Source organism: Condylura cristata, unplaced genomic scaffold (assembly GCF_000260355.1).
Source record: "Condylura cristata isolate star-nosed mole 26May11 unplaced genomic scaffold, ConCri1.0 scaffold00001, whole genome shotgun sequence".
Taxonomy (NCBI): Eukaryota; Metazoa; Chordata; class Mammalia; order Eulipotyphla; family Talpidae; genus Condylura; species Condylura cristata.
This window is the reverse complement of record NW_004567102.1, coordinates 36803381-36827508: the sequence shown is the minus strand read 5'-3', so window position 1 is coordinate 36827508 and position 24128 is coordinate 36803381. Positions and strand designations below refer to the sequence as shown.

The following is a 24128-nucleotide window of genomic DNA, read 5'->3' as shown; positions in this document are numbered from 1 at the left end:
TGAAAGTAGTCTCTCACTGCAATTATTACCTATAATGTGCTGTATATATATATGTGTGTGGGTGTGTATGTGTGTGTGAGTGTATGTATACAAGCACATACACATATAATGTTATTTAGGAAACACGCTTACTCAGCAGAGTTATAACTCAGAGTCTGTAAGGATGAAAACACACTAGAAAACAGGTCTAACAAAAATATCTCGGCCCTCCCTGGTGGCGCAGCGGGTTAAAGCGCAGCACTGAGAATCTGAAGCCACTTCCGCATGAGTTCGATTCCCGCCTGCCGCCTGCCCCGGAGGAGTCCACATGGCGAGCCAGACCTCTCCTGGCCCGCCCGCTGCTTCCCTCAGCAGTGTACTTCGTCATTCTGCCTGTTCTGCTCCCCACTCTGTCTCTGGTGAAGCCTCTCACCGCCCCTGAGCCTCTGGCCTGTACCCCAGTTCTGTATGAATAAATAAATAAATCTTTAAAAAAAAAAAAAAAAAATATCTCAACCTAGAATAGTTATCTATTTAATGAACAAGATACAGATAACCGTGGTGAGAAACACTACATTTCATACTATCTTATGCTAACAAAAATTGGTTAACCTTTATCTTTTAATTCTCATTCTTGGGGCAAAAAGTATATGAAAATCTCATAGGTGGTCTATGAACATTCAAGTATAAGGAATGAAATCATGTTGGTTCCTATCTACTTGGTATTAAAATAAAGATTTGTCATCCATTTTCTTTGAAAATGTTGCTTTTTAAGTTTTTTTTTTTTAAAGATTTATTTATTTGTGCATACAGAACTGGGGTACAGGCCGGAGGCTCAGGGGCAGTGAGAGGCTTCACCAGAGACAGAGTGGGGAGCAGAACAGGCAGATCGACGAAGTACACTGCTGAGGGAAGCAGCTGGCGGGTCAGGAGAGGTCTGCCACACCATGTGGTCGCCTCCGGGGCAGGTGGGAATCGAACTCATGGTGAAGCAGCTTTAGATTCTCAGTGCTGTGCTTTAACCCGCTGCGCCACCAGGAAGGGCCTTTAAGTTGTTTTCTTAATACAAAGAAAAGTTTACACAAAATTCAGATGATATACCATCTACCTGCTGATTATTATGAAGTCTTGGAGTACTTTTGTGGTAAAGCTTTCCAGATCCTTTAAGATAAGCACAACAGGAGGAAACTGCCACTGGCTAGAAGTAGTCCTCTTTTTCCTTGGTAATTTTGGGTCTGTCTTCTTTTAAGCCATTGTGGAAAGAATGAGTTAAAAGTAAGTCTTATCACTCAAATAAATGTTGTAACACTACATGTTGATATAGTTCCCTTTACATTTGACAGAAACATTGCTTTATTTTTTATTTCTCCCAAATAATAAAGAAAATAATTCCAACGGTTATTAACAGAATCTTTCTGTGTCTGACATAGGAATAATAACCAGGAAGAAAAAAGTTCAGTATAATCTATAACTCATATGAAATATTTATGTTTTCTGCTGAGGAAATGAGAAGAAATGCATGAGTGGAACAACACATTTTCTATAAAATTGCTTTTCTGCTGGTAGAAAGTCCTGTTTTGCTATGCTTTGGGTGATAACTAGAATTTTTAATTAAAAAGCATAACAAATAACACTAGTTGCTGCTCCACTACTACAAAATTTCAAGTTGAAATCATCTTAAATGTAAGTTGGTCCAACCCCAGTTTTTTAATGATATCTGACATAAATTGCTATTACTGTTTGATTTATAGACAATCTGAAACTATGGATTATGGTACTATCATAAGCATTAGAGCCAGTTAAATCTCTATATGAAGTGAAATGAAACATCACTTATGATGACTTCAGCAACATGTACCTCAGAAAATATCACCATGGTATTTTTTTCCTATACTGACTATATATCATAAACTAAGACTGTGGCTCTATGGCAGTTACCCATGCATCACCTAGGTCATTAATTCTTACCAGATACTGTCATTTTTAAAATTTATTGTTTATTCAACATAGTTTTCTTACAGAGTACTTATTCCCCAAGAATTCTAAACAACTCAGATTTTTTTAAAAAATTGATTATTTTTGATCAGACTAAGTTGGTAATGGGGACTAGTAGCATGATTTTACAACACAAAAGCAAATATTGTGTAGCCTAAAAGATAACACATTTGAGGTATAGCTATCGCTATAGAGATATCGCTATAGAGATAGAATGTGCCAGAGAAATAATTCCTAATGCTGCCTTTGTCATGACATTCTCCCACAAACTAAATGGCCTAGTAAGAAATTAAACACAAAGTATTAGGTTACATACTAATAAAAGTATAATTGTAAATTCTAGTAGCCTTAGAAAAAGTAAGTAGCTATTACTAAACTAATAATCTGCTTAAGCATATTACTACTACAACAAAACAAGCCCAGGTTTAATGTGATTCCAAGCCTCTTCATCCATACGCTAATTTCCTGGGAGAAAAAGGTCAGTTTACATTTACCTGTGTGGTACTCATATACCAACTGGTAAGTGAATCCATTGAACAATGTGGCTTTTTCTGGGTGAGCTGAACATTTCCCTCTTCTTCGGATGTTACATTTATAGAGTAGCCCATCAACTGTGAGACCAGTTTTTGCAAAAAATGTTTAATATCTGCCAAATATGAAAAATAAACCTTATTTACCCTTAAAACAAGTCTAAACACCTGAAGCTTCTTAATTAGTATGTTACATTATTTGGGTCGAATGTGTTTGTTTATACTAATATAGCTAACATTTAACATGTTAATTATTAATACCCACAATAGCCTCATTAATATTTAAATTACGTTACACAGACTAACAGTAGGGCAACACTTATGTGTATTGTCTACAGTAAGTGTTATCTAAGCCAGAATGTACACATAAAAACTTAAGTTACAGTAGGAATAACAGGCATTTAAACTACACTGAGCAATGAAGAATTTTAAAAGCCTCCCCAAAGATGAAAAGCCTACATAAAAGCCTTTTTTTCCCTTGATTACAAATCTGCCTTGTAGTCATTTTTAAAGATGACCTATGGATCAATCAGTTTATAAATATGAAAGTAAAATAAGCACATAAAGCCCTTATTTATCAATATATGTAAACATTTTACTATATTAGTGTCCACATCTTTGACTGACTGAACTGATACTAAGGATTAGTTCTGCCAATGGACCATTTTTTACCATGGTGGCCTTTCAAAGCAGGTTAATATGGTGATTTGAGGCTTTAATGTTAAGACCTACACAGTTTACCTCTCTGATAAGTTAAAATAAGAGCTACTTAGCCCTCAATTGTCAGTCCTGTCAAACCATCTATTAATTAAAATCTTACAGGGTTAATGAACTGTTCATCTTGTAAAATACTAAGGTTATTACTGGTAAGGAAGCTGATTTGACAGGGTTGGGGCATAATAAGCAAAGCAAAAGGTGGTAGAGTCCTACAAGAGTCAAGATTACTTTGTAAGGTATAAAACTTCACCATGTCAAAAAGGTTGTGTGTGCTCTTCCCACAAATAAAGAGACAAAGAGAAAAAGGGAGGAGTGGGAAGGGGGAGAAGAAAGGTAAGAAAGGGATGAGATTCATACCTCACAAAGGTTATGATGACCTTTATAATTTACCTGGACAATCTTTAGCTTGCAATGAGACTACATATGGTGTGACATTATTCTGAAGGGCTTCTGTGAGACCTCTGAATGTTAAATCATGATCTGTTACATTCACACCTACGGAATAATACATAAATATAACATCACTTTTATTAATAATTTAACAAAGCAAAAGCTATTTAACACAGCAAGTAAATTAGTAAAACTTTTTAAAAATATGATTAATAGAAGTGAAAAAAAAATACTTCATAAATGAAAAGATCTTCATTAACAATAGATATCTAGCAGTATACATAACACATATATGTAATATGGTAAGACAAAAATTCCTCTTTTAAAAAAATTATTGGGGGTCCTCCCTGGTGACTCAATGGGTTAAAGCATAGCACTATGATGCTAGAAGCAGCCACTTCAGAAGTTCGATCCCTAGCCCTGGAAGTGACCCACATGTCGTGGCAGACCTCTCCTGACCCGCCCACTGCTCTCCTCAGCAGTGTACTTCATGGATCTATGTGTTCTGCTCCCTACTCTGTCTCTGGTGAATCCTCTCACTGTTCCTGCACCTCTGGCCTACACCCAGTTCTGTATGCATAACTAAATCAATCTTTAAAAAAAAATATTACTGGGAAGGTGTACTGACTCTTACAAAAACTTCTTAGGAGTAATTTCATCACTTTCTCAAATTAATTAAGTTATTCTAAAACAAGGGACTATAGATTCTAGCCTTACTGTCATACTGACTTAACAATTGAGAATTCAAATATTAAAATTTAACATAAGTATGCTGATTTGAGGTAAGACCCTAAAAACAAATTCAAACTCTAGTTCCTTTTGGTATTTATTGAATCTTGTGTTCTTATTTCCACCTACTGGTATTTAAGTTTTCTACCTAAAATTGGAGTTGAATAGATAATTAGCCACTATTTTGGAAAATATTCTATTACCTGATATGGTCCCAATCATTACACTCTAGAAAGTGCTTTTATGAGTACACAAGAACCAACACCAGGATTTTAGAACTATTTGAGATTTGCTACTATAAAAATTCAACTGCTTAGGGGAGGAAAAAGAGGTCCAGAATCATCAACGTGCAACATACAATGTTAGCAGGGTGTTTTTAAATGGGCATACATCTTTTTGAAAACAGAAAATGTGTAGTTGTGTTTAAACATTAGTCTGACCACAAATTTTTTATCACATCAGAACCGTATTTCTAGCAGTCATTAGGGTCTACAATTATTATACTATATGTCAGAACAAATTTGGGAGTTTAGCAAAACAACGATTTATCTGTCAGTAATTTTATAAAGTCCATTAACACTATGTTCCTTAAAACAAAAGATTTCTCTATTGAAAGCAAGATAATCAAAATATTTAACTAGAAAAATGTTCTCTGGCTTTGACACATGATTCCCATTAGCTTCTCCCTTTGACAATAGGCAGAAAAGGGATTTAAACAATGTTTTCACAACAATCTATCAGGCCATCCCTCTTATGTTTGCCTCACTTCATTTCTGAATGCTGTAACCTGGCACGAGTTGCAAAACACCCCAAAGTCCAAGCAAGTCATCAGTGGGCCTCAGTTTCTCATCTACAAATAGAAGAAGTTTTGAACTCAAGGGCAGGTTGTACTACAAAGATGCATTAGTCACATTACAAGAATCTTATTACCCAATGTGGTCCATGGGTTAGCACTGGGGACATCACCTGGAAATCTACTAGAGATACAGCATTTCAGTCCCCAGCCCAGACATATTAATGAAATTCTAGATTCACTAAAATCCCCTGGAGTTTATCTGCAGGAACACTAAACTTTGAGAAATACTGCCCTGGATACCAGAATAAGATTTAAGCAATGAGTAGTTTTAGAGGCAGTATTAAATATTAAAATTAGTTTATCTCACTGCCCACTAATACAATAAAGCTTGAATATATAATAAATCTGAAATACAATAAAGCTAATGTTTAGAATCTAATTCAACTTTCTTTTCAAAAGGGAAGAAGGAAATGTGCTAATATTTCAATGAAATTTCTTCCATTATCCTGCAACCAAGATGTCTGTTAAAAATGGGATTATTAGGGCCCTCTCAGATGGCACAGTGGGTTAAAGCACAGCACTAAGAAGCTAAAGCCACTCCCGCATGAGTTCGATCCCCGCCTGCCCCGGAAGTGACCACATGGCATGGCAGACCTCTCCTGGACCCACTGCTGCTCCCCTCAGCAGTGTGCTTCCCACTCTGCCTCTGGTGAATCCTCTCACCACCCCTACACCTCTTGGCCTATACACCAATTACAAATAAATAAATCTTTTTTTTTTTTAAAAAAAAGGGACATCGGAAATACTTAAGTATCTAAAAGTCTGAAAACAATTTTAAAAAAAATTCATCAAAATTCCCTTAATACAACACTATAAAAATGGTTCCAGATGGAAAAACAAAGTAAATGGAAGTAAAACCAAATATGGAAAAACTAGGCAAAGAAAAATAAAAGGTCATAGAGAAATTACACTGAAGATATGACAGGGGGAAAAAAATTATAAATATCAGTTAAAATATTAATGGTTTATCACTGAACTCAAATTTTATATATTCTCATAAATTAACTAAGGAAAGGAGAATAGCACAAATATATTTTCCTCAATTTCTCTGACAAAAAAAAAGGTGGGAGGGTTCTGGCTGATCCTAGATCATTTTCTTAAATTTAGAGATGTATAATAAGTATAAGGAATTTTATTGGTTTTATAAGTATGCACAGCAAACAGCAGTTGTTTTAATTCTAAAAATGAGACAGAAAAAATACATATTTACCAGAACAAGCTAATCCATCCTACTCTCAATAACAAAACCACCAAATCAAAAACAAGCACATATATATAGATACCTAGAACAAGAGCAGCAGTTGGAATTTCTCTGAGCTTTATTTGATAGCCCCAATCTCCTGTATTCTTCTGGAAACCAGAATGAGCCTTTCGTAGAAATTCAATTAGACTGTCAAACAGGTTTTTATTTAACTCCTCTTGTAGTTGCTAAAAGACAAGAACTTCATGAATTATTATTAGTATAGATGTGATGTTTCTTTCCCAGTTTTGGGGAAAAACATCATCATGAATTCTACCCCAGAGATCACATGCAAAATGATTACTAAGTGGGATGAATTTTAAAAAATGACTTCTCCTTAAATCTCAATGATTAGTGCTTTGATTCCCTCTTTAAAGAATTTCACTTATTCATTCAACAAACATTTGCCAACCACTTGAGTGGAGAAACTGAGCAATGATACTGACAATTAAAATATATTGTGTAGTAGAGAAAATAACAAAAATAATGAACAACCATATACCAGAGACATTTTGTGGGGGTGGAGTGGGGAATGGGATCAAAAATGGGGGGAGGGGGAGGGAAATGCACGGGACTATGGTGGTGGCACACGGGTGATTTGGTGATGGGAAACCCGCGGGGATTACAATCAAGATGGAAAAAAAAATGTGTAAAATGATGTAAAAATAAACTTTTGTAATAAAATATATATATATATATATATTATGTAGTGTTATCATAATAAAGGAACAAAGAGTATGACATCCAACTTAAGATGAAGAAGTGATAAATTTGAACCAAAGCACTAAAGCATTTGTTAGAGGAGATGACTGTAGAGAAACATAAAAGAATGAGGAGTTGGAGAGTCAAGGAAGAAAGGAAGCACCAAACATCTGGGGAACCACAGGTATATCCTAGCTTAGAGAAGTGGTAGGTAAAGAGACTGGACAAATAAACAAGGAGATAGACCAAGAAAAAACATAGTGTAAAGGGTCTGGATATTTTCCTGTGAAGACAACCATTCATAGGATTTGAAGCAGACACATAATTAAATCAGGGTTTCTGGCAGCACTGTGAAGGTTAGATTAAAGGATACCATAATGGTAGAAGGGCTAGAAAAATCTAGTCTATAGCTCGGTATAGGGCTGTACATAATAGAATGGAGGACTTTCTCATTTTCCTAATGGTGCTAGAGAAGCTGGTTACAGAACTGAAGGATTTGACATCAGGGATATTAGTTAAGAGGATAATATGACAATTCAGGTTAAGAAACAGCAGGTGGGCCCTCCCTGGTGGCACAATGGGTTAAAGCGAAGCACTATGAAGCTACAGCCGCTTCAGTATGAGTTCAGTCCCCAGCCAGGGAGGTGACTCACAGGGTGCAGCAGACCTCCCCTGACTTGCTCACTGCTCCCCTCATCAATGTACTTTGTCCATCTGCCTATGCTGCTCCCTACTCTGTCTCTGGTGAATCCTCTCACCGCCCCTGCACTTCTGGCCTGTACCCCAGTTCTGTATGCATAAATAAATCTTTAAAGAAAAAAGAAAAGAAACAAGTAGGTCCTAAATTAGAAGCCACAAACTCAAATAATTTCAAGTCACATGGAATACATGAATGAGCTAAGCCACTAAGTATAAGGCAATAAAGAATGGTGAGCAGCAATATAAACTGGAAGCACTCAGCACTCTGCCCAAGGGATTAAAAAAGCAAACAAACAAACAAAAAAAGCACCTTGATGGCCAAACAAGTCTACTCAAGAGCCACTCATAAAGTGAAAAAAAGTTGACTCTAGAGTTACGAATGTGATGTAGTGGAGAAATTTTTCAGAGTTAGAACATAAAGAGCAAAGTAACAGGATATGAGGATCGGAAGTGAAAACATGAGGATATGTAGACTGGTTTCTTACCTATGTAAATTAATGAGTAATTTATAGATTGCCACCACTGAAAGTACATATGTAAAATGGGTATATACAAGACCTTTTGCCTTACAAGGTTATACAGATTTTATTTAGCCAGTACTACTTGTATTCATCAGCTCTCTTGTAAATTGGTGGAGGGGCCTCCCAGGTGACACCAGGATTAAAGTCTCAGCACTATCACGCTATTGCCAGCCACTGTAGCATGAGTTCCATCTCCTCTCAATCCCCAGCCAGGGAGCTGACCCACATGGTGCAGCAAACCTCTCCTGTTGCACCTGCTATTCCCCTCAGCAGTGTATTTTAGTAGATCTGCCTGTTCTGCTTCTCGCACTCTCTGGTGAATCCTCACCCCCCAGGACTTCTGGCCTGCATCCCAGTTCTTGCATGCATAAATAAATTAAAATAAATCTTTAAAAAATAAATTGATGGAAAGAAAAATGGGAAGCAACAAATATGACGTCAGTGGTATAAATGTTAAATTACTAAAAAATAGTATTCACCTCAGTTTCAGATTTCATCTGCTGCCACATCAATTGATAAGTTTCAAATCGAAGCTTACTATCCTCAGATTCATCTTTTCCTTTATTAAAATAGTTCCCTAAAAACACAGAAAGAAGTCAGTCAGTATGTTTTTATATAATGCACATTAGACAATCTTTGTGCAAAGGTAGAATTTTTTTATATGTACAAATATATACATATATATTTGAGGAAAGGTAATGTTTTAATACCCTTTTGTATTTATCTTTATATAACATATTTTACCATATTAACTGTACCTTTCCATTTTTAAATTTTAATTACACCTCTATCATTTACCTTTTAACTTCTAAGTTTTATTTAATTACTGTTCAAGAAATATAGTTTTGATATTAACTATTTTTACTAAGTGTTCTTAAGCTAAGACCTCCTATACTTTGTTTCATGTACTCACTGTTTGTTCCTTTATCGATGATGTAATCTAGCCCAGTCTTTTATTTATTCTATCTATATAATTTTATACCTTTCTGAAATTTTTCTTCTATATGAATACTTATCAAAATATTGATTGTACTGGTTTTCAAACCATGATCCACAAGAAATATGTCTTACCTCATAATCCAACACACATACATATAATAGAAACAAAAGCAGAAGTTTCCAGAACAATACTTATCCTTGTCTGGTGATAGCAATTATTCCTTTTCTCCTATGTTTTTTAAGACTATTTTCATGACCCAGTAAACAGATGTCATCACACTTGAGTTATAACTTTGTTTGAAAAACAATTCATTCATTAAATAATCCCTCTCCCACTGATTTGTGGTAACATCATCTAAATACTTAGATATATTTCAAAATTCTTTTGAATTTTTCTTTTGTATTATTGAACCCAATTCTATTCAATTCCGATATCAGTCCTAATGTACTTTAATTACTGTAGTTTTTTTATTTTTTGTAGTTCACTTTAATAGAGTAAACACGTCTTCCTCCCATTACCATCACCAATCATTTTTTGCAGAAAATTTGTTTCTCAAAAAATAATTATATTGGTATTTTGACTGGATAAAATATTTGACTGCTGGTAGAAGTGGTATTTCTAATGTTAAAAATTCACATCCAGAAATGTAACCAAATGTGTTACAGTCCTTATTGTTTTCTCCTTTCCTTATTTCTATTGCTTATTGTTGGGTATTTTGTTACAATAACTAGGACTTTCACAGCATTAAATAATGTGAAATATACCTTTATTTCTATCTTTACTGAGATTCTGCTAGTATTCAATCATAGCTTTAATGTTAACTGATAATTTGAAACAGAAAGTCTCATCCACATTAAGAATTCTCCCAGTCATATTTGACAGATTTTAGCAAATAATGACTTTCAAATGTATCAAACATCTTAGAATATACTTGAGCCACACAGTTAAATGGTAAAGTTATGGTATAAAAATTATGAACCCCTGGTGCCGCAACAGGGTGGTGTGGTGCCGCACAGCACTATGAAGCTATCGCAGCCACTACAGCACGAGTTCCATCCCCAGCCAAGGAGCTGACCCACATGGCAGGCAGAATACTCCTGTCTCGCCCACTGCTCCCCTCAGCAGTGTATTTCAGTCCATCTGCCTGTTTTGCTCTCCACTCTGTCTCTGGTGAGTTCTCTCTGCACCTCTGGCCTGTATGAATAATATTCTGTATGCATAAATAAATAGAGCTTTAAAAAAAATTATGGACAAAGTTAAAAAGCAAGGAGATACAATATTACTATGAGACAGAGCAGAGATAGCTTTGATAATGAATAAAAACCACAATGAAATGTTAAAAGTGGCAAATCATTACACAAAGCTACCTATTGAATAATGCCAGGTTAAAATATGTAACAAAAAAAAAAAATGCCAGATTAAAATATGTAACAAAAAAAAAAACTATTAGAATCTGAAAAATATCAGTAGGAAATTTTGACTGTTACCATGACTTCTCTCAGGCATTTATAGATCAGGGAGTCTAAGAAAGTAAAAGCATTGAGAGATTATGGGGAATGTAAGCACTGACTGTTGCCAGGTTTTCTTCTGCTCCCACTCAGTATTTTACTTCACTGGAAAGGTCTCTCTTCCTCTCTGTACCACCCCCTACAAGTTCCTGTCCAGTTGTTTTGTAGAAGATACACCATTTATACACTGAGGGGAAGCAGTTACCAGTCTTCTCTTAGGTATATGCCCAAGGAACAGACGGTGAGAAAAATGCAGAGCACCTTCCTATATCTTCAGGCAAACTTTCAAAAATCGAAGCCAGTGAAGCAAATGCTAAAATCTGGGTATATTTTCCTCACTTCTGTTCCATCTGTCTTATAATCAAGGTTAGTCCCTGTAAAAGTCTCATAGTATGCCAGTACCTGTTGCTCTCAAATCAACACACACACACACACACACACACACACACAAAATGTCCTTCTAAAACTAAGTTTAATTTATAAAATTACACACAATTAAGTTTCCTAATACTAAAATAAACAGATCTTAGTATACTATAGTTGAAACTAAATACGAGTTCTAAACAAAAAGTTCATAGTGAAAGGAGCCTTAAGTAATGGTTAGAGTTACCAGTTACAGCACTGGCTTTAGAATCAGCCAGCCTAGGTTCATATTCCAGTTCTGCCGTTTACTACACCATTAAAAAGCTTTATGGATATCTATCTATATAAACAGACAGACAAATATCCTCTTTTTTTAAATGGAGATAATATTCATCATAGTTTGCTAATAGGACTAAATAAGTGGCACATAATAAAAAATGTTAGCTGTTTAATTACAATTACATTGCTAATGATGTCAAATGTCATATGTTTTAGATCCTTCATGGAAAAAAGGGGAACAGGTCTTGAATTTTCTCTGAAAATAAACTATTTCTAGTTAAGTTTAGTAACCTCCTGAAGAATACTAAAGAAGTATATTTGCAAGTCAATTACTTAAAAATAAAAGAATTTATAATGGAGCTATTCTTCATCCACAATCTAATTTCATCACTGCTACTTTCCTCTTGGGAAAAGAAAAGTGTAAGGTAAAGAAAATGTCAGCTTTTTCTGAGTAGGTCTATATGGCTACAAAGTTCAAGATTACTGTTTATTTCTTGTTAATGAGAAACTGGATTCTTACTGTCAGACTTTTTACCCATGCTTTCCCTCACTATCAACTAATATTTTATGTATTATATATTTCAACCAATGTAATATTGTATTATTATTAATAATACATATTATTTGCTTCTTGAACACAGGTCTCTTATCTAGTTCACCTCAAATTGAAGAGTTAACACTGTAAGATCTGCTTCATGTGATGCTTTAGAAAAATCCTATATATTCAAGTTATTTATTATTTAGTCAAGCAGTAACACAATTCAGTTTTTCTTTTTAAATTCAAACTTAGTGCATGAGCACGCTCAATTTCATAGCACATTTTTTTCAATTACAATTAATCTTCACAATGCTGAATATTCAGTAAAAATATTCAACCTGTTAAGAGCCTATAAAAAAAATATGAACACTTGGGTCCTAGACCCTGAGATTAGTCTGGTTAGACAATTGGACAATGAGTGTTCCTGTACTATAGTTACACAAAATGGAATAACTGGGTGAAAGGTACAGGGGAATTACCTGTTTCTTGCAAGTAAACTATAATTACATTGGAAGGAAAAATAGAACTTCCCCAAGTGATTTTAATGTGTACCCATGACTGGGAACCATAGCAGTAAATACTTTCTGATAATAATACTATGTTTTTCATAAAGATGTCTTAACTTGATCACTAACAGGAAATAAATGAAGTAAGTGCTTTTTAGTAACTTAATTTTACTGAGGTGTAACTTACACTGCCCATTTTAAGTTTGGTATATCCTAACAAAAGTGTACACTCAAGTAACTATCCCCTCAATCTAGAGAACATACCTGTTACTCCAAATGTCCCTCCTGAATTTTTGCAGTCAATTCCACCCTACCTCACCCTAGGAAAAGCCCTGAGATTTTAAGAAAATCTTTCTTAAAAATGGTTACATACCCTCTGAAGAAAATGTTCTTTCCATTTTGCTTTTTGAAGGTATTTATGGATTTCCTCTTAGAATACTATCTTCTTGACCTAAGCCTTAGAACATCCTTTGACTTACGCTTGCAATGTCAACAAAATAAAGTAAGCCAAGTTTCGAAAGAGGACTAGTAAATTCAATCAGGGTTAGTTAGTTCTTAATGTTTAAGACTTGGAAAAGGAAATTTAACAAATCTGTTATTAAGTTATCTTACCTACTGGGACAGAGATCTTTCTCTTCTTGAAGTTTGGCTTAAACACAAAACAGCCCTTTTAAAAGACAGAAAAAAAGAAAGGTATTGTCAAAGTAGCCAAGGAGCAGACAAATCTGATTAACCAAGAAATGTAAAGAAAAGCAAATTTTTATTAAAGGTGCTTCTGCAAAATGCTAAGAAATCATATATCTTCTATCTGAATTATAGAAGGAAAATTCTTAAACAAGGGAGCTACCCATTTCTTTTGCCACCTTCCCATGGGATGCTCATCTTTTCATTTTGTTTTCTGGGACCTGATCTCAGAGGCAAAGAAAATAAAGATTGATGAAATTTAAACCTGGAAAGGTTGCATTTTTATAAAACTAAGAGAAGAACATCAGTACTATTAATTAATATGAAGATCAAGAAAATAAAAAATAGTAATGATCTCCGATCTCCTAATTATTTAACTAGACTCCAAATACCTAGACCCTTGACAGGAAGTAGCTAATTTTGGCCAATGTTTTACTTTACTTTATCTTTCTTCATCTGATTAACTCTTACTTATTTATCCAATCCAGTTTGAATAAAACCCAACTACTCTGAGAAACCTTTCCCAATTCTCTAGTTAGAACTATTCCTTCCCCTAAGGTCTTTAATCTCCTAGGATGAAGATCTTTATGTGGCTGTTTTAAATGACTTTTACTGTATGTCATAGTTATTCAGGGGTTTACCTCCCCAGATATCTTGTAAACACTTTCAGAGCACAAACTGCATTTAATTCATAACTTTACCCAATGTTTAGGACAGTGTTAACATATACTTCAGGCAATTACCACGTAATTTTCCTGCATTTAGTTTTGTACTATTATCTGACTAGTGAAACACAGACTCCAAATTTCTAGTTCTATGTTTATTCTACAAACCCTAAAGCCAGACACCATGGACAGTTTCTTAAATATTGCCATTTCTATAGAAAATGAAAAATTATAAATGGAAAAAGTCCTCTTGGGGTAGTGCTAAAGACAGTTGTGCAAAAGTAAAGTGCTCATTTAAATTACAGAATACTGTATAAAAATTGTGACTTATACTCTAGTATCTGCACGTAGTAGTATTATTTGAAACATACATTTGTTTTGTAAAATTATGTAATACCATGAGAAATATGTCATTGCTTTCTTTTTATATTCACCTAAAATTCATAAAGGAAAAGAAGGAATAAAGGAGAAATGTAGAAGAGTGCCAGGAATGGGTCCTGATATATGGTGGAGGTAGTATGGTTAACTACTATGAAATATTGATTAAGAGATGGTGTTTGAGATGAAGGAAGAAGTCTAGGAGAGCCAACAACCAGAAAATACTAAAAGGGAAGAGAGCTTTAGGTAGGTTTTTAAGCTGGCAGTTCCATGAAACATTTCTCTAAGATTCTTATTTATGTGAGACCACCTCATGAGCATCTCACTATAAGCAGGTCCGTTATAATGTCTTAAGTTTTCCTTTAAAAAGTCACAATCCTGGAAGATGTACAAAAAATGAGGCTTATGCAATATAAAGAATGAGGGGAGAGATGACGCCAAACCTATGGAATTTTAAAACTAGGCAAATTGTCAATTAAAAACAGTACCATTCCTAATAAAAAATAATACTAGCAGTTAAAGTGCTTTTGGCATCTGTACCTACTACAATCAGTCAACTCTTTGTCACCTTAAATTCTAAGGCTTCTAGTTCCTCTTTGACACATGGACTTGGAAAACACAGCTTCTCTTAATTGTAATCAAAACTACAAATTAGATCCACCGGGTAGCCTCCTCATTAACCTACAGTTTTAACTAGGGAGAAAGTCTTGGCAGCATCTTCATTTGTATTTGCAAGTTTCAGATAGCAATTGCTTAATTTAAGAGACTTATGGGCTGCACTCATTGCTAAAAGTCTCACTTGCTTTGTAGCAGCATTATCAAACTATTATTATTTTGGTAATGACAGAAATATCACAGATCTGTACCAATATGATATCCAAGGTTACATGCAGCTAGTACAATTGAAGAACTTATATTTAATTTCACATTATTTTAAACTGAAATAGTCACATGCTGCCACCACATTAAGCCAATATTTATTCTCTTACCAAATACACTCTCACATCTTGCACCCTCTGATCATCTAGGCAACCCAAAGGAAGAGACACCTATCTCTTCACACACAACACACACTTTTTTATTCTCGTTTTTCCCTAACATTCCCTCTATTTCTGCTCTGGTTATACTGAGTTTTCAATTCCTTTAATATGCCATTTTATCTTTATCTTCTCGACCAAAGAACACGCCGTTCTATCTGCTAGACAGTCGCCTAATTATTAATTTGTCCTCATTTTTCAGATCTCACTTAAGTGTCACTTTTTTCAAAAGGCCTTCGTTGACCTCAGGCAATCACTATTAGGTTCTTATCGCTCTTCTGTCCGCTCACTTACAACTTTCTTTCTAGCTAACAATAGTCACAATGACCACTAGTGATTATCTGTGCTTCACGTGTTTTTGAACACAGAAATTAAGTATTATGTTTACCACAGTAACTCCGTAGCTAACGAAGTGCTCGGCGCACAGTAAATATTTATGAGGCGGGAAAAGGAGGGAAGACTAGGGCACAGCCTAGAGGCATCCCACCTTCACAAAGCACAACTTAAAAAAACCCTCCTGGCCACACCATTAAGGCCGACGCGCGGCTCCGCTCCCCCAAGCAAAGTTGGCCTCCAATGCACCTGGAGGAAAGACGCACCGCTCCCTCCCCCTGAGTAGGCACAACGAAGCCTAAGTAGCCTCCGGCAGGTTCCTGCTTCAGAGGGGAAGGAGGCGGCGGCTGCAGAGCTCCAGGAAGCGCCCTCCCGCCCCCACGTACCTTGGACACCGAGGAGGTGGCCATAGCCCCCGCCGCCCGCGGGACTCCAGACCCACTCGGGATTTCCCGCGCGCCCTCGCGGTATCCGGGCAAAGGTAAGCGGCGGGCCGTACGGCTCCGTGATTGGCTGGAAGCACCCTGGGGGCGGGCTTCCGGCGTGAGTGGGCGGGGCATGCAGAGGAGGGAGGAGTGGTGCGCTGGACCTGGAGGCTGCTTACGCTTCCGGCAAACCGACATGGCGTGCGGCTTCCGCAGGTCCATCGCTGGTCAGGTATGAACCCCAGACCTGGCTGGAGGGCCGCCTGCACCCCGAAGCTGCCTCAGCGCCCAGGGCCTGTCTTCTATCAAAAGGAGGGGAGGTTCCGCAGAAACCCTCTTTGTTCATACCACTTTCTATCCCGTCTGTGGAGCTGCCGAGGCTGCCGCGGCCAACAGCATGGGGGGTCGAGAATGGGACCCAGATGAATTGCTCTGGGTGAAATTGGAAAGCACTTGTTGCTTCCCTCGCCTTCTCACCCCGGAGCATTGTGTGCCTTACTCGTGTGAGCGTCACTAGGCCCTGATGAGCTCCTGTGGAAATGACACTTAGTGCACTAAGCTGATGCCATGATGTAAATTTCCAGTCGGAAGTATGTAATTTAGAAATTTCAGTGGCTTTGGCAATTATTTTCCAGAGTTCAGCTGAACTCTGATAGGTACTACTTCCCTAAAATCTAAAAAAAATTAATGTAGCTTATTTTAGACTTTTAAACAACTGAACAGGTAAACATCAGTTTGTAACTCTTCCAGTGTATGAATTCAGCCCTATGTCATATCCTTACTAAATTATTTGCCTTAATCAGATATAATTAGGTAACAAGGCTACAATGTTGAGTGTTTTTATTTCATTTCTGGAGTTTTCGTCATTGGGTGCTTTATTTTTGGAAATTTAGTAACTTTACCAGGGTCTCTTTTAGTGTTGCATTTTCTGTATAATATTTTCCTACATATTTATTTTACTTTGTAAATTCCGTTTTTTTTAAATGAAATAATAATAAGGAAAAATAAAGTCCCATAAACCCAGTTAAAATACCATGGGTTCTGTTCTCTGTTGTAAACTCACTCACATAAGAAGTTTCTCATTAAATTATGTTTATGCTTGTTATTGACATGGGGATACTGGCTATACCAATAAACAGTAATATTTTGCAAATTATTGAATTCTGTAATAATCAAACTGCAACTATCCTGCATTTGTGATTTTTTGTTTGCCTCAATTTTGTAAAACAATTTTTAATGCTGCGAGGAAGTCTGTTGCTTTCATTTTACTACTAAATGGCGTACTATGACAATAATCTACTACATATAGACATTCTCCCAGTTACTATATATTACATCTTATCTTCCATTTCCTTGGTCACAACTGTGCCCAGCTGACACTCATGCCGTTTCATATGTTCATCCATTTAGTTGTTAACAAGACCTATCCTGTCTGAATGTTGTTGCTCCCAGACACTACTCAGCTAAAGTGTGGTAGGATTAACACTGAAAAATGACCTTTACTCAACAGGGAATGGAAATTGCTGCTTCCCATTTCTGTGTGGACAATTCTGGTAGACATTCTAGATACTTCTTAGAAGGTACTATAGAAATTAAGCCTCCATTACCTAGCAGTGACTTTGATAGTGTAATCTTGTATCAACAATTCCTCTTTTTCACTCCCCCAGTCAACAATTTCCCTTAGGAACAACTTCCCAAATGCTGTCTGTACTCATCTGACCTCCTTTTTTTTTTTTTTTAAGATTTATTTATTTATTCGTACAGAACTGGGGTACAGGTCAGAGATGCGGAGGGTGAGAAGATTCACCAGAGAGACAGTGGGGAGCAGAACAGGCAGATCGACAAAGTACACCTCTGAGGGGAGCAGTGGGCGGGTCAGGAGAGGTCTGCCACACCATGTGGATCACCTCTGGGGCAGGCTGGAATCAAACTAATGTGGAAGTGGTTAAGCTTCTTTGTGCAGTGCTTTAACCCGCTGGGCCACCAGGGAGGGCCTGACCTGCTTTTTAAGGAAGCCAAGATACTTTTTAAGTTTCCTTGAACTTTATTGATTCATCATCTATTAGCTTCTAAAAAATAAGACCAAGTCAGGGGACATGCTTTTAAAAAGCTGCTCCTTTCGCTTCAAAAGCCTAAATGTTTTGTCTTGCTATCATTTAAATTTTGTGACTTTGGGCTTTATGTTTGTATCCTTATGTATTTGCTACTAGAGAACCAATTTACCTTTTAGTCTTTTTGCTGCCCTTATTTTAATATTTGGGGAGATCAGTTATCCTAATATTAGATTATCTTGCTCCCAATTTTTATTTTCTGGTTACTTTTGTATTTTTTAAAGAGCTGTTATCTGATTATCTTAGCCTTTCTATGTCATATTTATGTTTTCAATTGTCTTTTCCTGTTTCTTGAGCTATAACAAAATGTTTGATCATCGATTTAATTTTTAGACTCCTTTTTTTACATCTTTTAATTCTTGTTTATTATATATATATATTCCTAATAAATTCCAATTCCTATAGTACTTAGGAGTGTTTTTTGTATCATTAGGTTGTACTTTTCTTTTAGACAGAGCCCTTTGCTCTCCTGCATGGCACATTCCTTTGTGTGTGTGTCCTTTTCCTTACCCCTCCCCCTGCCCCCCAGTTTTCCCTCTCTCCCTCTTTCTTTTTTACTTGCTGGTTTGTCATGCCGTCTTTTTTCATCTTGCTCATACTTGACAACTCTGCCCAGACTTTATATTTCTTGCCCCAACTTTCTAGTTCTTCACACATGGTGTGGGTGGATTCTTCATTTTCCACAACAGATTTATTTTGACTCACCTCACTTAAGTGTTTTCTAAAATATTAATTTGGCAGCTTCTTACTCATTTTTATCTCTCCAGTTGGTTGTTTGTACACATTACTCTTAAACTCTGATTTAGCATGTTAAACTTTTGGTGGCTAGCGCTCATATTTTTCTATCTTCTATAGAAGTTCCTTAAGAGGAACTTCAAGTTTTGCTTCCTGTAATAGGGAAATGTATTGTGTTTCCAAAAATGTCACTGCCAAGTGTTATGTTTTGTGAGGCCAATATTACCCTGACCAAAACTACACAAGGACATCATAAAAAAAAAATCTTCAGGGCCCTCCCTGGTGGCGCAGTGGGTTAACACACAGCACTGAGAAGCTAAAGCCACTTCCGCATGAGTTTTATTCCTGCCTGCCCCGAGGAGGCAGACCTCTCCTGACCTGCCCACTGCTCCCCTCAGCAGTGTACTTCATTGATCTGCCTGTTCTGCTCCCCTCTTTGTCTCTGGTGAATCCTCTCACCCTCCACATTTCCGGATCCATATGAATAAATAAATAAATCTTTAAAAAAAAATCTTCAATAAAACCTTAGCAAATCAAATTGAATATTAATATAATTATACATCATGACTGTGGGATTTATGATGTAGGGTGCAAGGATGGTTCAACATGCAAATCAGTAAATGTAATACACATAAAAAGAAAAATATTGTTATTGATGCAGAAAAAGCACTGGACAATATTCAATACTTATTAATGATTTTTAAATGAATTTTTAAAAAATGATAAAAATTTACCAACCTAGAATAAAATCAGAGGATACAGCATTATTTTCTGACAAATGTATTAATAATTTGTCCTGTATTTTATGTGTGTGTTTGGTTTTTAGCTTTCCAGAGTGTTGGATCTTCCCCCAGAAAACTTGATCAAGTCAATATCTGCAGTTCCAATTTCAAAAAAAGAGTTAAGTATAATATATTTAATAATCTATAATGTGCCAACTGTCAGTCTACCAAAAGAAAATTGTTGCCTTTTAATTTACAGACAAATCCTTGAAATCAATAATGATTTATTAAGCCTGGTATTATATCAATTTAAGTAAAATTGTTTTAGGTACTCTGATATGTTAGATTATTTAGTGTTCTCATGTTGTTTTCATGTTTATTTGTACTAATAACCAATTATGGCAGTCTTTAAGAAAAAGACTGAAGTTTGAATTTAATCTATAACAATAAATAAAAGAACTAAGATTGTGGGGTTTTAGAAGAGATTTAGAGAGTAAACACCTGTCTGATGTTTGAGTAGTATTGTACCATATTTACTTGCTAAGTTTTTTGTAGTGAGAGGTTTTTTGGTTTGTTTCCCTTTGAGGAATTATAGTGACAGATACCATTGATTAAGACTACTTATGTAACTAATAATTTCTTTCTTGGATGCAAGGAAATAGCTATCTCTTTATGAACTTCATTTTAATTGATACTTGTTAATTATTTGGATAGAAAACTCTCAATGTTTGGATAAAATGTTCTGTCAATTAGTGACAAGAAATTAGCTACATAGTAGGCACTAAAGCCCTTATCATTGAAAAGATGTCTTTATATTTTTCAAGACTTTAAGACTTATTCCCAAGACAGAACAGGTATCAGTGGAAGAAGAAGGAAAAAGCTACATATGAGGGTGTAAAAGAGAACATTTTTAACCCACATGGTGCATCAGACCTCTCCTGTCTCACCCCCTACTCTCCTCAGCAGTGCATTTCAGATGATCTGCCTGGTCTGCTCCCTACTCTGTCTCTGGTGAATCCTCTCACACCCCTTGCACCTCTGGCTTATACCCCAGTTCTTATATACATACATAAATAAAATAAATCTTTAAAAAATAAAAGAGAACACTTTTAAAATGGCCTGCTTCAAATTTCTGTATGTTGAATTCCAATTAAAAAAGCAGCCACTGAGCAAGGGGACCTCTTAATTGATGCAAAGTTGTTCCAAGCCCGTTACCTATTTCATTTTAAATTACATCTGTATGATAAGACTTTCTTTAAGTTTTTATGTTTCTTTAATAAGATGAACTTCCTTCACCCATATTTTGAATAGAATTTATATTACCAACTGGAAGCTTCTCTGAGCAGCCCCACTTGAACAATCTGAAATACTAAGACTTTGGGTTTTTAGGAAATAAATAGCAGAGCGAGCCTTAAAATTTTTCCTGGGCTGTCAGTCTTCACCTTCTGTATATTAAGTATATTTAAAACAGATACATCTCTACTAATTGATCAAAGATCGAGGAATCTTTGTAGTACTAAAACCAAGCCTAAGTTTTCTGTATTTTTTACTTCTTTTTAAAATGCTATTAACTGACAGGAAAGTTAAGAAATTTATTTTTTATTAATGTGTTTTATTTAATAATATTTATCGATTTATTCAGGCCTCTTAATTCTCTTATTTTCCACTATGGTGAAATTCCTGTATAATACTGATCAAAGTTGTCAGGATTAATAGCTTAAGCCAGTAGTACTCAAGTCTATGGGTTTCACTCTAATACCACCACAGCACTTCAGAAACAGTGGGAAAATAGCTATTGATTTTTAAATTCTAAACATAGATACTGTTGAAGCCATGATAGGTTCGCTTTTGATTCCACTCTATCCTCCTTCTGCAGAGGTAAACTACTTTCAGAAAGCAGATGATTATTTTTTACTAAACATGTGCTTTATGTTTGATTTTTAGTTTTCATGTGCTTTATGTTTGATTTTTAGTTTTCTTATTACATTGTTTTATCAGCAATGCAGTGAAAAGGAGAAATAGCAATGTCTGTCTCTAATGAAATATTGAGGGCTAAGAATAATACTTTTGGGTTTTGAAATAACTCCGATTACACATTTAAAAAATATTTTTGCTTTGGTCATTTGGAAGTTGGTCAGGAGCTTGAAAGAAGCAAACATTTGGAATAGTGGAGGAGTAAGCACTGGAAAAGACGTCAAGAGGACTCAACATTTTTGAGTCAGTTTTTTTTAGCAATAGGATTTAATTGTTAAGACATCAGCTTTCACGTCTGTAAAATAACATGGTTATTCTAACAGCTTTCATAAAGCTACAGTTGCACGATAGATGAGGAAATTGTTTTTAAGGTGATAAAAATTCTAAATAAATACAAGTTGGTGGTGTTCCTAATTTCTTTGCATTATAAAATTCTGAAAGCATACTACTTTCTTCTGATAAAATTGTCAGTGTGGAGACAGAACGCTTACTGATTTGTTTTTGGTTTATAACATGAGTAATTTTTTTAAGGTTAACAACAGCTTTTTCCTTGTTTAATATCTATAGAGTAAAAGCTGATTTTCAGATTTCTGTGGATTCTCTTTTGGAAAATAGCAGTGACCATTCAAGACTGAATATTCAAGATAAAGCAGTGAGACTGGCAGAGAAGGTACTTTGAGTACTACTGTTTCTTTTTGATATTATAATAAATTTATCATTTCAAAGGAAAAAACTACTCTGCATTCTATCTCAGCCATCATAATGAGTTTAATAGTGTTTCTTTGTTCAAGGTGCCTTGGGAAATACCATTGAAATTCATTTGAGCCATCTACTATTAAGGTTATGGTGATATTTCAGATTAGTTATAAAGCATTCCTCTTGAGCTGACATTGTTCAATTTTTTTATTAACTACTCACAGGAGGACTAAAATGTTAATTAAATTTACAGATTGAAGTTGAATGGACTTCTGAATTTAGGAGAACAAGCTGATAAATTAGAGCAGTGAGTTGCAATTTTTAAAATGAGTTTCTGAGAAGATGAACATTAAAATATGAGAAGAAATGATTAAATGTAAATAGGGTCATGATTGCAGAGAAGGAGTGATTGGATGATTTAATACCCCTCTTTCATTTCCAATTTCTCTGATGGGTTTGGTACCTAAGAGTAATTGAAAGGATTATAGAGAATTATCAGGTCTAAGTTATTAGTGTAATACCATCAGAAAAGACAGATGTTGGTTAAGATTTTTCTCAAATAATAGTGTTATTACATGTGACATGGAGTTATTTGAGCACTCTAGAGAATTACAACAATGAAAGTCATACTCATTTAAAAAGATGCTTAAAGAATGACTAATATAAAAGAACTTTGGTACCTGGGTAAATATTTGATAAAAGTATCACCCAATTTTTTATCAAGAACTATATCAGGATTAGAATTATCCTAATTACAATGTTTAGTCTCACCCCTATCTATGTGAGTTCTTAAAACCAATGACCTTTGGTGACAAAAGATTTCTGTTCAAGTTCCATGACTATATTAAGTGCTTTGGACATCTGTTTGATTAAAATTAAGGCATATTCATTTAAGGTAACACATTTAAATTATTTACATTTTATGCATTGGTGCAAGTGTTTTAGTGTGGGTCCTGGCAAGAGTGTTCTGTAACTCCTGAAAAGTAGATGAGAGAAAAAGCATTCATTGTATATCAAGATGTATGGGGTGGGGATAAAGTAATGTTCTCTCTCTTTCTTGTTAAATGGAGAATTTACAGTGAGACAGTAGGGAAGAGGAAGACTGACTACAGAATAGCATTCTAATCAGAAAAAACAAACCCAATACAGAATAACATTCTAGTGAGGAAAAGAAGAGAACATGAAGTGACTGTGAGAGATGACTCACCTGCTGCCTTTGAAAGACAGTTTGACTAGACAGATCTTATTGATCCTGTATAAATAACATACTTATTTTACTTCTTTTTTTTTCAGCTAAAATGTGATACAGTCGTAAGTGAAATCAGCACTGGGCAAGGGACTGTTAATTTCAAAATAAACAGAGAACTTTTAACAAAGGTAAGATGGGTTATGTTCCAAATACTATATTTACACTACTTTCTCAGATTTAGCCACAAGTGCCTTTCTCCATTTTAAACTTATTGTGCCTCCTTTTACCTTAGTATATTCTGATCAAAACCTTAGTGTATTCTGATCCCTCTGCCTGGAGTGTCACTCAAGAGTTCTCACTTACCAAATCTTGGTATTTCTTTGGCAGTGCCTCCCAGACCCCTTCATTTATATGCAGTCTGTATATCTGTCCTTTGCAGACTTCTTGTACTTGCTATTGTACATTCTTTAGTTTAGTTTCTGTTGCCCTTCAGACTCTTAATTCCTGTTAGGGCTTACATCATCAGTTTTTTTCTCACTATTGGATTCACAGTCTTAGCACAGTGCCTGACATATCATAGGTGAGCAATAATTGTTATCCTAAGTGTGGATTCTGTGTTGAATACAAGAAAAGCACTGCTGGTTTCTGCTTTCTGGCAGCGTTTGATCATTGGGAGCATAAGATTTT

At 35.5% G+C, this 24128-nt stretch overlaps 2 protein-coding genes across 7 annotated transcripts in view; one reads left to right on the top strand and one right to left on the bottom strand.

The window, feature by feature from the left end:
* Window positions 1–16050, bottom strand: part of ORC3 (origin recognition complex, subunit 3) — a 49684-nt gene extending 33634 nt beyond the window's left edge. For 4 of the 6 annotated variants that reach the window (XM_004673677.2, XM_012723872.1, XM_004673678.2 and 1 more), the window contains exons 1-7: window positions 15976–16050; window positions 13105–13159; window positions 8838–8935; window positions 6480–6624; window positions 3612–3716; window positions 2469–2620; window positions 1088–1221 (exon numbers count right to left, since the gene is read on the bottom strand). In XM_004673677.2, coding sequence (XP_004673734.1) covers window positions 1088–1221; window positions 2469–2620; window positions 3612–3716; window positions 6480–6624; window positions 8838–8935; window positions 13105–13159; window positions 15976–15999 — 713 coding nt within the window. In that variant the 5' untranslated portion in view covers window positions 16000–16050. Of the gene's footprint in view, window positions 1–1087; window positions 1222–2468; window positions 2621–3611; window positions 3717–6479; window positions 6639–8837; window positions 8936–13104; window positions 13160–15975 lie in introns of those variants that run through there. The other 2 variants (XM_012723877.1, XM_012723881.1) reach the window with 2 other exon arrangements.
* Window positions 16051–16194: 144 nt separating this feature from the next.
* RARS2 (arginyl-tRNA synthetase 2, mitochondrial) overlaps window positions 16195–24128 on the top strand; it is a 38866-nt gene continuing 30932 nt past the window's right edge. The window contains exons 1-4 of the mRNA XM_004673676.2: window positions 16195–16246; window positions 19687–19760; window positions 22124–22226; window positions 23546–23629. Coding sequence (XP_004673733.1) covers window positions 16211–16246; window positions 19687–19760; window positions 22124–22226; window positions 23546–23629 — 297 coding nt within the window. The 5' untranslated portion in view covers window positions 16195–16210. The remainder of the gene's footprint in view (window positions 16247–19686; window positions 19761–22123; window positions 22227–23545; window positions 23630–24128) is intronic.